Source organism: Podarcis bocagei (genome assembly GCF_964188305.1).
Source record: "Podarcis bocagei genome assembly, chromosome: 3".
Classification (NCBI taxonomy): Eukaryota; Metazoa; Chordata; class Lepidosauria; order Squamata; family Lacertidae; genus Podarcis; species Podarcis bocagei.
Genome location: NC_138127.1, coordinates 11,190,660 through 11,202,942, shown reverse-complemented (window position 1 = coordinate 11,202,942; position 12,283 = coordinate 11,190,660). Strand labels below are relative to the sequence as shown.

General features: G+C 42.0%; 1 protein-coding gene across 1 annotated transcript in view; it reads left to right on the top strand.

Moving 5' to 3' along the window:
* Positions 1–12,283, top strand: part of PXDN (peroxidasin) — a 72,820-nt gene that overhangs the window by 47,862 nt on the left and 12,675 nt on the right. The window contains 12 exon segments of the mRNA XM_081189291.1: positions 1,003–1,161; positions 2,552–2,664; positions 3,517–3,673; positions 5,037–5,145; positions 7,492–7,649; positions 10,332–11,240; positions 11,243–11,260; positions 11,263–11,334; positions 11,337–11,438; positions 11,441–11,478; positions 11,480–11,576; positions 11,579–11,834. Coding sequence (XP_081045417.1) covers positions 1,003–1,161; positions 2,552–2,664; positions 3,517–3,673; positions 5,037–5,145; positions 7,492–7,649; positions 10,332–11,240; positions 11,243–11,260; positions 11,263–11,334; positions 11,337–11,438; positions 11,441–11,478; positions 11,480–11,576; positions 11,579–11,834 — 2,188 coding nt within the window.

Below are 12,283 nucleotides of genomic sequence, written 5' to 3'. Positions count from 1 at the left end.
CAAGATTTGAGCTTTTTTCTTAGTTGATAATGACTTGAAACCTCCTTCAAATACATGTTATTAGTTAATCTGAAGTCCAAGCAACTTATGTTTACATGATTGTGAAGATATTCCTCTTTTAAATATATTATATGAAGGTGCAGAAGTTTCAGCCATTCACAGATTTTTCCTCTTGTTTTCCTCTGCAGCTGCTGCAGAGGAAACAGGTGAAAGAACTCAAATACACACATGTTACTGTTTACACTTGCATTAAAGAACCTGCAGAATTGTGTTGATCACTTTGAACTGGGTTCTGTTGATTTCACTAAGATATGCTTCCAAGTAATTTGTTCATGATCAAGGTGAAAAGCTAGAGTTTATTGTTTTATTTCAAAATTTGTATATATTTATTAAAATAGAGCAGACACAGAAGATGTAAAAAGTATAGTAGACAGCATTTGCTGTATTAGTACATGATGATATTTGATATTAATCTTCACTTTTTAAAAATCTTCCATTATCTCAAAAGTGTTTTACTGTTTCTGCAATGGAATTAAGACAATACAATTGTAAGAGGAAATCAGTTTTGACTTAATCTTTCGCAATAATCATTTCTGGTATCATTCTTAGTGCTTTAAAATCTCTTTGGCTAAGCTTAATGAAGAAGGCAAATCCACAATTGGGAGAATGCAAAATATGAGCTGGGTTCAGTGGCCAGAACCCAGACCTGTACAAATAAGAGATGGACAAAACAGGGTTGTTTTAGGCTTGAGAATATATATATAAATATTTTCTTAAAGTACATTCCCTCACCATGCTGCATTTTCTGGGAAAGCTGGGGAGGGGAATGATATTAACAGGAACCAAGTAAAATTTGTCCCTTTTAATTGTCCTATTTCCATCTTCTTTTTGTAAGAATGAGGTTGACAGAACGAAGAATGCTTTGGAAATATTGTTGGCCCAGCGTCAAATCAATGGTGCAATACTTTCCTTTTTTTTGAAAAAAATAATTGTGTGTTTCAGGAAGCCAACTTTCTGTAGACAGAAGGCACTTAGTCCTATCATCTGGAACACTGAGGATTTCCAGAGTTGCTTTACATGATCAAGGCCAGTATGAATGTCAAGCTGTTAACATTGTAGGATCTCAAAGAGTTGCTGTTCATCTGACCGTACAGCCTAGAGGTAGGTTCACCAAAACTCATGTTCATCCAGATTGTTAGTATGTTTTAAACCACCTTTTGGTTTGAAATCAGACTACATTTTTCATGTTTTGAACATACACATGTTAAGAACCATTAAGTATACAGTTGATATACAGTTCAATTTATCTCTCTCTCTCACACACACACAAACGGGAGCGGGGGAGAGAGAGAGATATGTAATCTCTCTATTGGAGACAAGCTAGGAAGATAAAGCTTGACACATTTATAGGGAGGATAGTGATGAAATACAGAATTTTTTCATCACCAGAATTTTAAAGTTGAATAGTGTTTCTCAAATTTGAGAAGCAGGGCAAGTGGAAAAATGAGGGTTGTAGGGGTGTCCCAGGGGGAGCAGCAGATTGGCACTGCCAGTGCACCCGCAGAGTCTTGCCCTGGCCATCCTCCTGCCTGCTCCCCTTAAGCAGCAGTGATACCCCTCTCAGGAGCAGGGTGGGGCAACATTGCTTGTTTTTCTGTCTATTGCTGCTGAAGCCTCCATAAATAATTGTTGAATGATACTGAATTATTATTTTGTACATAAATCAGGCCCAATTTTTTAAGAGTATTAACATGAAGTAACCTCCTACTGGCAGGAATGTTCTTAAGTGAGAGGGATGTTTTCAAGGTAAAAACCTTTACAGTGGTACCTCGGTTTACGAACTTAATCTGTTGCGGAAGTCCGTTCTTAAACCGAAACCATTCTTAAACCGAGGTGTGCTTTCCCTAATGAGGCCTCCCGCCACCGGTGCCCTTCCACCATTCAGATTCCATTCTTAGACTGAGGTAAAGTTCTCAAACCGGGACACTACTTCTGGTTTTGTGGAGATCGTAAACCAAATCATTCTTAAACCGAGGTACCACTGTACTTTATAATGCAATTCTGCACACCTGGAGCTAAGTCTCATTGAACTGTAAGGGTCTGATTTCTAGTCGACATTCATAGGATTGCCCTCTTATACAGTCGTACCTTGGAAGTCTTGCGGGTCGAACATTTTGGCTTCCGAACGCCACAAATCCGGAAGTGGGTATTCCGGTTTGTGAACGTTCTTTTGGAACCCGAAGTCCAGTGCGGGTTCCAATTGGCTGCAGGAGCTTCCTGCAACAAATCGGAAGTTACACCTTGGTTTCCGAATGTTTTGGAAGTTGAATGGACTTCCGGAGTGGATAACGTTTGACTTCCGAGGTACTACTGTAATATAATCTTATACATATCTATTCAGACTTAAGCAATTTTGAGTTAAGTGGGGCTTAGCCTCAGGTTTGTGGGTGTACAACTGTAGCCTCAATAAATGTGAATGTTTCTTTTTAAAGACTTTTACCCACTTGTCATTGCTTCTGTGCAACCTTTCTTTTTTCTTTTTCTTTTTTAGTAACCCCTGTGTTTGGTAATGTTCCAAGTGATATGACAGTAGTAGTTGGCACAAATGTGCAGATTCCATGCAGTTCTCAGGGAGAGCCTGAGCCAGTAATAACATGGAATAAGGTAATAAACTCGTGTTTATAATTAGAATAGGTTTTCAGATTCCTGTGTAGTTCATTCTTTACAAATCATATGGTAGCTGACAGCTGTGGCGCCTTGGTATAAATTATTAGTTTCACTTCTTTCTGAGACCATGTGTTTGGAAAAGTTATTCAAACTGCAGGTACTTTACAATGCAATTAATCTGGAAAATATGCTTCCTAAAGGCAAAGAGCTTATATACATGATATTAGCAGCAAGGGCTTTATTTGCAAAATCCTGGAAAAAAGTGAAATTCCTCATTTGAGAGCCTGGAATATTAAACTGTAGGAAGTGACAATGTGTAGCAAAGCCTTTGACAAAGGGAAGGAAGACAAATAAATTTGAACAAGAATGGTCGAAGAGAGCTTTGGAACAGTAAGCAGGAGGGGAATAATAGTTCTGATGCTTTCTCAATTCTGTGAAAAGATTTGGCTATGACCCATCCTCCAATCTCCATGCTTATAAATTTTAAAATTATACAAAGCACTGTAATTTATAAATGAAATGCTGAATATATGAGACTCAAAAGTTGCCCTCCTACTTGGTAATAGTATGGGAGGAATTCATCTTCAGCCAAAGGCAAACATTTCAACTTGCAAAAGGAACAATCCCTTCTCCCTTCTCCCTGCATGCTGTTCTGGGGGGTTCTGGAGCCAATTTTGAGGGGCACACAGGACTTCTGCTTACAGTTGAATCCCATCCTATATTCTTCATGCATAGCTCTCATTATTAATACAATGTATTTTTTAATTTATTTAAGTTTGTTAGTGTTTGATTATCACCAGCAGGTGGACTTAAAACAGTAAATTAAATTGGCTTTCTGATTTGCTGCAGGATGGTGTTCAAGTTACTGAAAGTGGAAAATTTCACGTTAGCCCTGAGGGATTTCTTACCATTCATGATGTTGGACCAGCGGATGAAGGCCGTTACGAATGTGTTGCAAGGAATACAATTGGATATTCTTCAGTTAGTATGGTACTAAGTGTAAATGGTAAGATTTATAAACTGCAGTTGGTGTGGAAGTCTCTCTCTAAAAAAATTACCAGGATCTTCAGAAGAGAAGAGGCTTCACTGGCAATGCAGTAACTGGTGGTAGAATGTAGAAATTATAAAAACTTCTGGTTCGCCAGAAGCGGCTTAGTCATGCTGGCCACATGACCTGGAAGCTGTATGCCGGCTCCCTCGGCCAATAAAGCGAGATGAGCGCCACAACCCCAGAGTCGTCCACGACTGGACCTAATGGTCAGGGGTCCCTTTACCTTTACTTTAAAAGGGAAGGGTTGCAGGGAATGAGGGAAATGGAAAGGTATTTTGAAACACAGGTGTCAGGCACACCAAGGGAAGATAATTTCTCTTCATATTTAATTATTCTTTGGATGGCTCGATAATAAGGTGTCCACCAGCAAATTCACTAATAAGAAGACTATACATCATTGTCTCCTGTTTCAGAGGATGCCGTTAGAAAGGTAATCTAGAGTTTGGAATGGGCTATTTTTGGCAAGGTTTGTTCCACCTGGCTTATTTTAAAGGGTTGGGCTGTGGGGTTTTTTTGTACTTCTGCAAACCTCAGAGTTTCCACAAGCTTGCTGATACCTCCTCCTTATTTCTCAGTGGCTGTTATGGCTACAGTTCTGTTGACACTCACCACTTGCATTCACTATTAGAAGGAAGGTGTGCAGGGAAGTTGTGGCAGAGTTTCAAGAGACTGAGAATACTGAAGAGATAAAATGCTTTCCAGGGCTTGGAGAAGAAATAGGAGTCTTTCATCTTTCCTAGAGACCACCCAGCCTTTCCCCCCCTCTAGATCAGAAATGTTGCTAAGATACAGATAAGATTACATGCTGCAGCTGAGAACCCTGGATTTGCTTTAGGAAGACCTAAAGAGTCAGAGATTGCTTTCTTTCTTCCTTGCTTTCTTCCAATGCACTGCCTTTGAAACTCCTATCTGTTTTAGAAGGTAATGGGATCAAGTGATCAAGAAAAAGCCCAGAGCCTTTTAGAAAGTGTGAATCTATCATGGCTCACATATTTTAAGTGTGTCTTTGGCTTATATGGCATTGTGGTTTGGGGATCTTTAACACCTTTGTATTACAAAACAAAGAACAAATACTAATGATAATTTATACCTTTTCATTGAACTTGTAGAAGAATGGAGGCATTCCCAATGCAATCTGTTTTTTCTTTAAGGATGTTCTCAATATATTGAAAATTTTCAGCTGTAAAAGTAAAAGTTTTTAGAAAAAAAGAGATTGATTTGTAATACAAAAATGATGTCGTGTCTAGACTTTGCTTATAGTGAGTCATTTTTGTATGTGGATAAATTTGCAGCTTTTTTTCCTCCCCCCTCTCTCTAGTTCCTGATGTCAGTCGAAATGGAGATCAGTTTGTAGCAAGCTCAATTGTTGAAGCAATTGCTACTGTTGACAGAGCAATAAACTCAACCCGTACACATTTGTTTGACAGGTATTGTCTGGAGGGTTTTTGTTTTATTTTATTTCATCATGACGGTGTGCTGGTTTATTACTTGTTCATTTTGTAACAGTAGCTTGAGGGGACATGACAGTTTTGCTCAAAGATCAACTGGATATTCTACATCTTGTAATTCTTTTAGCTACGATAAATCCCCCTCTCTTCACAAGTAATCCTATAAAGGCATATCCACGCATCAGTTGCCTGCAATCTCAGTGGGTGGTGTAGCACAAAATGCTTTCCCACTGAGGCATAACTAAGCTTCTGGGATATTTCTACTGGCTGTATGGACTGGCGGGTGGGGAACGCTTAGTCTAAGGCACGCTGACTCTGTGGAGACTGGAAGTGCAGAATCTGTGTATCTGATTCCCTAAGTCAGAGCCATGTGGCTTTTCCAGTTTCCAAGTAATTGTAGAAGCCCAACCAGTTCAAAATCTTCCCCATAGAAGCTGTACAACTATTTGAGGGAGGAAAAAGAGGAAGTACTACTATTCTCCACTGCAATGCGCTCTACGTGGGGCTGCCTTTGAAGGTGACTTGGAAACTACAACTAATCCAGTATGCAACAGCTAGACTGGTGACTGGCAGTGGCTGCCGGGACCATATAACACCGGTCCAAAAGGATCTTCACTGGCTCCCAGTATGTTTCCAGGCACAATTCAAAGTGTTGGTGCTGTCCTTTAAAGCCCTAAACAGCCTCAGCCCAGTATACTTGAAGGAGCGTCTCCACCCCCATTTCTCAGCCCATACACTGAGGTCCTCCTCCGAGGGTCTTCTGCTGGCTCCCTCACTGTGAGAAGTGAAGTTACAGGGAACCAGGAAGAGGGCCCCTCTCAGTAGTGGTGTCCTCCCTGTGGAATGCTCTCCCTTCAGATGTCAAGGAGACGAAGAATTACACAACTTTTAGAAGGCAGCTCTGTATGGGGAGGTTTTTAACGCTTGAGCCTAGGACTTGCCAATCAGAAGGTCGGTGGTTCAAATCCCCGTGATGGGGTGAGCTCCCATTGCTCGGTCCCTGCTCCTGCCAACCTAGCAGTTCAAAAGCACATCAAAGTGCAAGTAGATAAATAGGTACTGCTCCGGCGGGAAGGTAAACGGCGTTTCCGTGTGCTGCTCTGGTTCGCCAAAAGCAGCTTAGTCATGCTGGCCACATGACCTGGAAGCTGTACGCCGGCTCCCTCGGCCAATAAAGCGAGATGAGCGCCGCAACCCCAGAGTCGGCCACAACTGGACCTAATGATCAGGGGTCCCCTTTATCCCTTTAAGCCGCCCAGAGTGGCTGGGGAAACCCAGCCAGATGGGTGGGGTATAAATAATAAAACTATTACTATTATTATTAAATAACAAAAGTACTTCTTCATGCAGCACACATCATGAACCCACTCCAGCGGCTGCAGTAGGGTGAGACAAATTCATGAAGGACAAAGCCATCAGTGGCTGTTAGCCACAATTGGTGTACGCTACCTCCATAGTTTGAGGCAGTATACTTCCCAAGATGGGAGAGTGCTACTGTCCTCAAGTCTTGCTCATGGGCTTCCCATAGGCATCTGGTTGGCCACCGTGGCAACAGGATGCAGGAGTAGATGGACCACTGTTCCATCCCATCAGGGCTCTCCTTGTGTCCCTATGATCTCATGCCAAAGTACAATTGTCCCCTTTTGAAACAACACTAGCTTATCTTTGGAAACAAATCTCTCAAGTTTTGAAGCATACTTTCAGGATCCCAGTTGTGCACATGTATAGCTTTCCACTCAAGTCTTTTGGAACTATTCCTTCCACCCCAGCGAGCTGTTCTGGGGATTCTCCTGACCTCTCCCCTCCCAAAGACCCAATTTTGTGGGCCACATTGGGGGAGGGAAGAGAAGGGAAAGCCCCATTGCACAAATGAAAGGCTCTCGCTGATGGGGCTCATTAGCTGAGTCCTGCCCAATGCATGTGATGGGAGACATTTTCTTAGATTTTGTATACTCCAGTCCACAGTGAATCTAGTGAAATGTGTCAACAAGGGGTTCTTTTCTCCTTGTTTCGTTTTGTGGTTGTGCAGCATGCTTGACAGTCCTTACTCAACAAACCATGTGAAGTTGTCAGCTGCTGATACTTTATTTTTTTATATATTTATTTCTTGCTTGCCATTTGGGGGATAAGCAATCAAGGTATGTATTTATGAACGACTTGTTGCCGACGATTTAATATAACAATTAGAGCTTTTATAGATCGTAGTCTTCATATTAGTAACCAGTCAGCACATAGTGTTAAGGGCACAGCCGCTTTATCGCACACATCTGGATGGCTCTGTTTACCCTTTTACTTTTATGTCTTCTTCCTGTTTTCATCTATTAGCCGTCCTCGTTCTCCAAATGATCTGCTGGCCTTATTTCGATACCCAAGAGATCCTTACACTGTTGAGCAAGCAAGAGCTGGAGAAATATTCGAAAGAACATTGCAGCTAATTCAAGAACATGTGCAAGATGGTCTGATGGTTGACCTAAATGGAACAAGTCAGTGCTTTTGCCTTGTGTGCTCTCTAATTATGCATGATATTAGCCTGGAGTGGCATAGTCCAGCGCTGTGTGCCTTATTGTCCAGGTTTTGGCCTCTTTGTCAGAAGCTTATATACAGATGTTGCATGCTGTCACTGGGTGTAGAGTTATGTCATGTGTGTTATGCCAAGTCCTGTGTTCTGTTGTGGGACTAGGAGTTGGTGGTCAGTTGTGGGTTGTGTGGTTTTTGTTTTCAAATCAGTTTAGTGGCAAACATGTCCCTCCTGTGAGTTCCATCGTTGGTATCAGGGCCAGATTCTAAAGGTGGATTTGGCAGGTGTAGACATGCCAGTCCCAGCTATGTCAGCTCCATTGCTAGATTTGAGCATCTCTGCCAGTGTACCACCTGTGACAGTGGCATGCCTTGTGTTCCTTGTTTGGCATAGTGGGCCTTCTCCACCTCCTCTGTCCTCTCGGCTGCTGTATCTTGAGCGTAGGGTTTTAGCTGTATATAATAAATAAAATGCACATCTGAAACCTTCTTTTTGCGCCAGGAAGATGTCTCTAATCTAAACTGCTTCCGGCAAAGTGAAAAGCAATGGTGGTGAGCAACCTGGTTTCATTTTCCCTCCAAAAAAGGTGCTTTGGGGGTAAAATTAAATGTTTCACCACAAACATAAAGCGCCTGGGTGGGAAGAAAGTTGTGGTGGGTGAAGGAACAGGCTAGGAATTTGAAGCTAGGGTTCTTGAACTGCAGGCTGGGGCTCAGATAGTTTGTGCCCCAAATGAAGGAATAGCCATTGACACATGGCATTGACACCGAACAGCTGAAAAGAGTGGTGTAGACTCCATGAGCTGGAATGAAGTATGTGAAACTTTTGTAAGTGCCTCAAATAGCACCTACACAACAGGTTAAATTCAAAATTAATACATAGCGGGATTTTTTAAAAATGTTTTCTCTCCCTCCCGTCATTCTTCTCTTTCGAAGTGTCTCTCTTCTCTCAAACGGCATACTTTATTCTGAAAGCAAAATGCAAATAAGATGTTTTAGCACCATAAAGGTTCATCCGAGGGTTTCACAAATGAAACACATATGACTCTTTACTTCTTTCCCTCCAGTGTGGAATGTGTGCTTGAGGATATGAGCAACTCTATATCCACACTGCTTAAAGCGTGTTTTGTAATCACCTTTTCTGACAACGCCTAATAATTGCCCCGGTGGAATACCCATATCCTTAGTCTGAATGTATCAGCATAACCTAAATTGGCATTTGTAAAGCAATTATTTAATAATCCCTCCAAGGCCTTGTTTTTGGCAGTTATCTGTGCTTGAGGCATGTTGCAAAGTAGTTGGAAGCTATACTAAAATCTTAGAAAGGCAGAACAGCTAGGACTTGGCAGGTAATGAACTGCTGCAGCCAGGTTGATCATGTGAAAGGAAATACTTTTCCTTAGGATAGTTCTTCTGTTTTGAGTAATTGTGAGTTTTATTAAAGTATACTAAAAACTTCAACTCAAAACCCTGAACTCAGCACAAGGTTCTATGCTTCATAGTTTTGAAACGTTACCAGAGTAACTCAACTACCCAGATTTCTCCACATAATTCGGACTAAACAGATAATATATACTGAGTCGTTTATTGTCTTGTCGCATTCTCCAAATCCAGATCATGACTTTGACAATGTACATTTTTTGTGTGGAACTGTTGTGATATATTTGATAGCAGTCTTGTCGAAACAAACCATTTTCAAGAATAGTTGTGAATAAAATCCTAACATTTCTAGATTAAATATTATATAAAATAATTTTAATCATTCTTAAAAAGTAATTCACAAACAATTCTGGCAATAATACAATCATACTGGATATGGCTGAAATGATCTTAGTTTTTTCTTATTGTCTCTTTTTACGAATAAGCCTTGGCTTCTAATAGATGTCTGTTTGAGAGAAACAGGTCACAAAATACATAAACCCTAAGCTGCTGCCCTACCAAGGAAGCAAAACAGGGATTGTGGAAGCTGCAGCTCATGCACAAATTAATTTCCATAGCATTGTATTATGCCAGCATTATGTGCAACCAAGGGCCCTGGTGGATCATTTTTTTTAAAATAAAAAAAAAGTTTGTGATTAAGTTATTTGTAGCTTGTCTCCCATTACTTTAAGTAAGTTTTTTAAAAAATACTACAAGGAAAAGAATAATTTTTGTGCTACCTCCTAAAGGTGATCTGCAACCCTACACCCACTTCCTCGTGGGCAAGCCCCATTGTACTCAAGGGGGGCTGTATTCTCAGTAATGACTGTGTGTGAAGTCAACTGGTTGATTAATAGATCAAGTAATGTCACACCTTTTGAGATATCGAAAGAGGGAGCATTCTAGCTTATGATATAATAAACAGAAGCTATCATTCATCATAGCTCCTGTGCCTTCTTTCCGAAAGAAAATGGCTATCTTTAATATTTTCTTTCCCGTTCCCTATTGCAGTAACACACCAGAACCAAAAGAGCCTCAAAAGGTAAAGAACTGTGCCCCTTAACTCACAGTACCCTGATTTAAAATGCCCCCCAACTAATTAGTTTATCAGTGTTGTAGATTTTACATGGTTAAAACTGATTAAAGCATGTAGTAATAGCATTTTTGTTTCCAGGACTTAAAAAGTATTTGATCCTTCCCTCTCTCTCTCTCTCTCTTATCTGTTTCAGGCTATCACTATAATGACCTTGTGTCTCCACAGTATTTGAATCTGATAGCTAACCTCTCAGGCTGCACGGCCCATAGGCGTGTGAATAACTGCTCAGATATGTGCTATCACCAGAAATACAGAACACATGATGGGACCTGCAATAACTTGCAGCATCCGATGTGGGGAGCCTCCCTAACAGCCTTTGAACGCTTGCTGAAGTCGGTCTACGAAAACGGATTTAATTTGCCAAGGGGCATTGGAGCTAACCGGCGTTATAATGGACACACACTCCCAATGCCACGCTTGGTTTCAACCACGCTGATCGGGACGGAAACAATAACCCCTGACGACCAGTTTAGCCATATGCTGATGCAATGGGGCCAGTTCCTAGACCATGACCTGGACTCCACAGTTGCTGCTCTGAGTGAAGCCAGGTTTTCTGATGGCCAGCACTGCAGCTCCGTTTGTACAAACGACCCCCCGTGTTTCTCCATCATGGTGCCGCCCAACGACCCTCGAGTGAGGAATGGAGCGCGGTGCATGTTTTTTGTGCGTTCCAGCCCGGTGTGCGGAAGCGGCATGACTTCCCTTCTCATGAATTCGGTTTACCCACGAGAACAGATCAACCAGCTGACTTCCTATATCGATGCATCCAATGTGTATGGCAGTTCGGATCACGAGGCACAAGAAATCAGAGATTTGGCAAGCCACAGGGGGCTTCTGAGACAGGGCATTGTGCAGAGATCCGGGAAGCCTCTTCTCCCGTTTGCTACCGGCCCACCAACTGAATGTATGCGGGATGAGAATGAGAGCCCGATTCCTTGCTTCTTAGCCGGCGACCATCGCGCCAACGAACAGCTAGGACTCACCAGCATGCATACCTTGTGGTTCAGAGAACACAACAGGATTGCCACAGAGTTGCTGAAACTCAACCACACTGGGACGGCGATCAATTTATCACGAAACACGCAAGATTGTGGGTGCAGAAATGCAACACATAACGTACAGCCACTGGCTGCCTAAGATTTGGGAGAGGTAGGATTGAAGATGCTTGGCGAATATAAAGGTTACGACCCCAATATTAATTCTGGAATAACTAATGAATTTGCAACTGCCGCTTTTAGGTTTGTCACACGCTGATCAATCCCATACTGTATCGGTTGGAATGAAAACTTTGAGGCTATTCCACAAGGCCACATACCTCTTCATAAAGCGTTCTTCTCCCCGTTTCGGATTGTAAACGAAGGAGGCATTGATCCACTTCTAAGGGTTTATTTGGTGTGGCTGGTAAGATGCGTGTGACGTCACAGTTGCTTAATACGGAATTGACAGAGAGGCTTTTCTCCATGGCTCGAGCAGTAGCGTTAGATCTGGCCGCAATGAATATTCAAAGAGGTAGAGATCACGGAGTACCACCTTACCACGATTTTAGAGTTTACTGTAACCTTTCTTCGGCTCACACGTTTGAAGATTTGAAAAATGAAATCAAGAATGCTGACATCAGAGAGAAACTCGGAGGTAAGTGTTAGATTGGGTCCAGTCGTGGCCGACTCTGGGGTTGCAGTGCTCATCTCACTTTATTGGCCGAGGGAGCCGGCGCATAGCTTCCAGGTCATGTGGCCAGCATAACTAAGCCACTTCTGGCAAACCAGAGCAGCGCATGGAAACGCTGTTTACCTTCCCGCCGGAGCGGTACCTATTTATCTACTTGCACTTTGACGTGCTTTTGAACTGCTAGTTTGGCAGGAGCAGGGACCGAGCAACGGGAGCTCACCCTGTCTCAGGGATTCAAACCACCGACCTTCTGATCGGCAAGCCCTAGGGCTCTGTGGTTTAACCCACAGCGCCACCCGCATCCCAATGTGTTAGATAAATGTGACTTAAAATAAAAATGTACTTATTTGGTGGGAACTAAACATTCTTATTTTTTTAAAAAAAACCCAATAAAACTCTCAATTGTAAGTTGTTTTC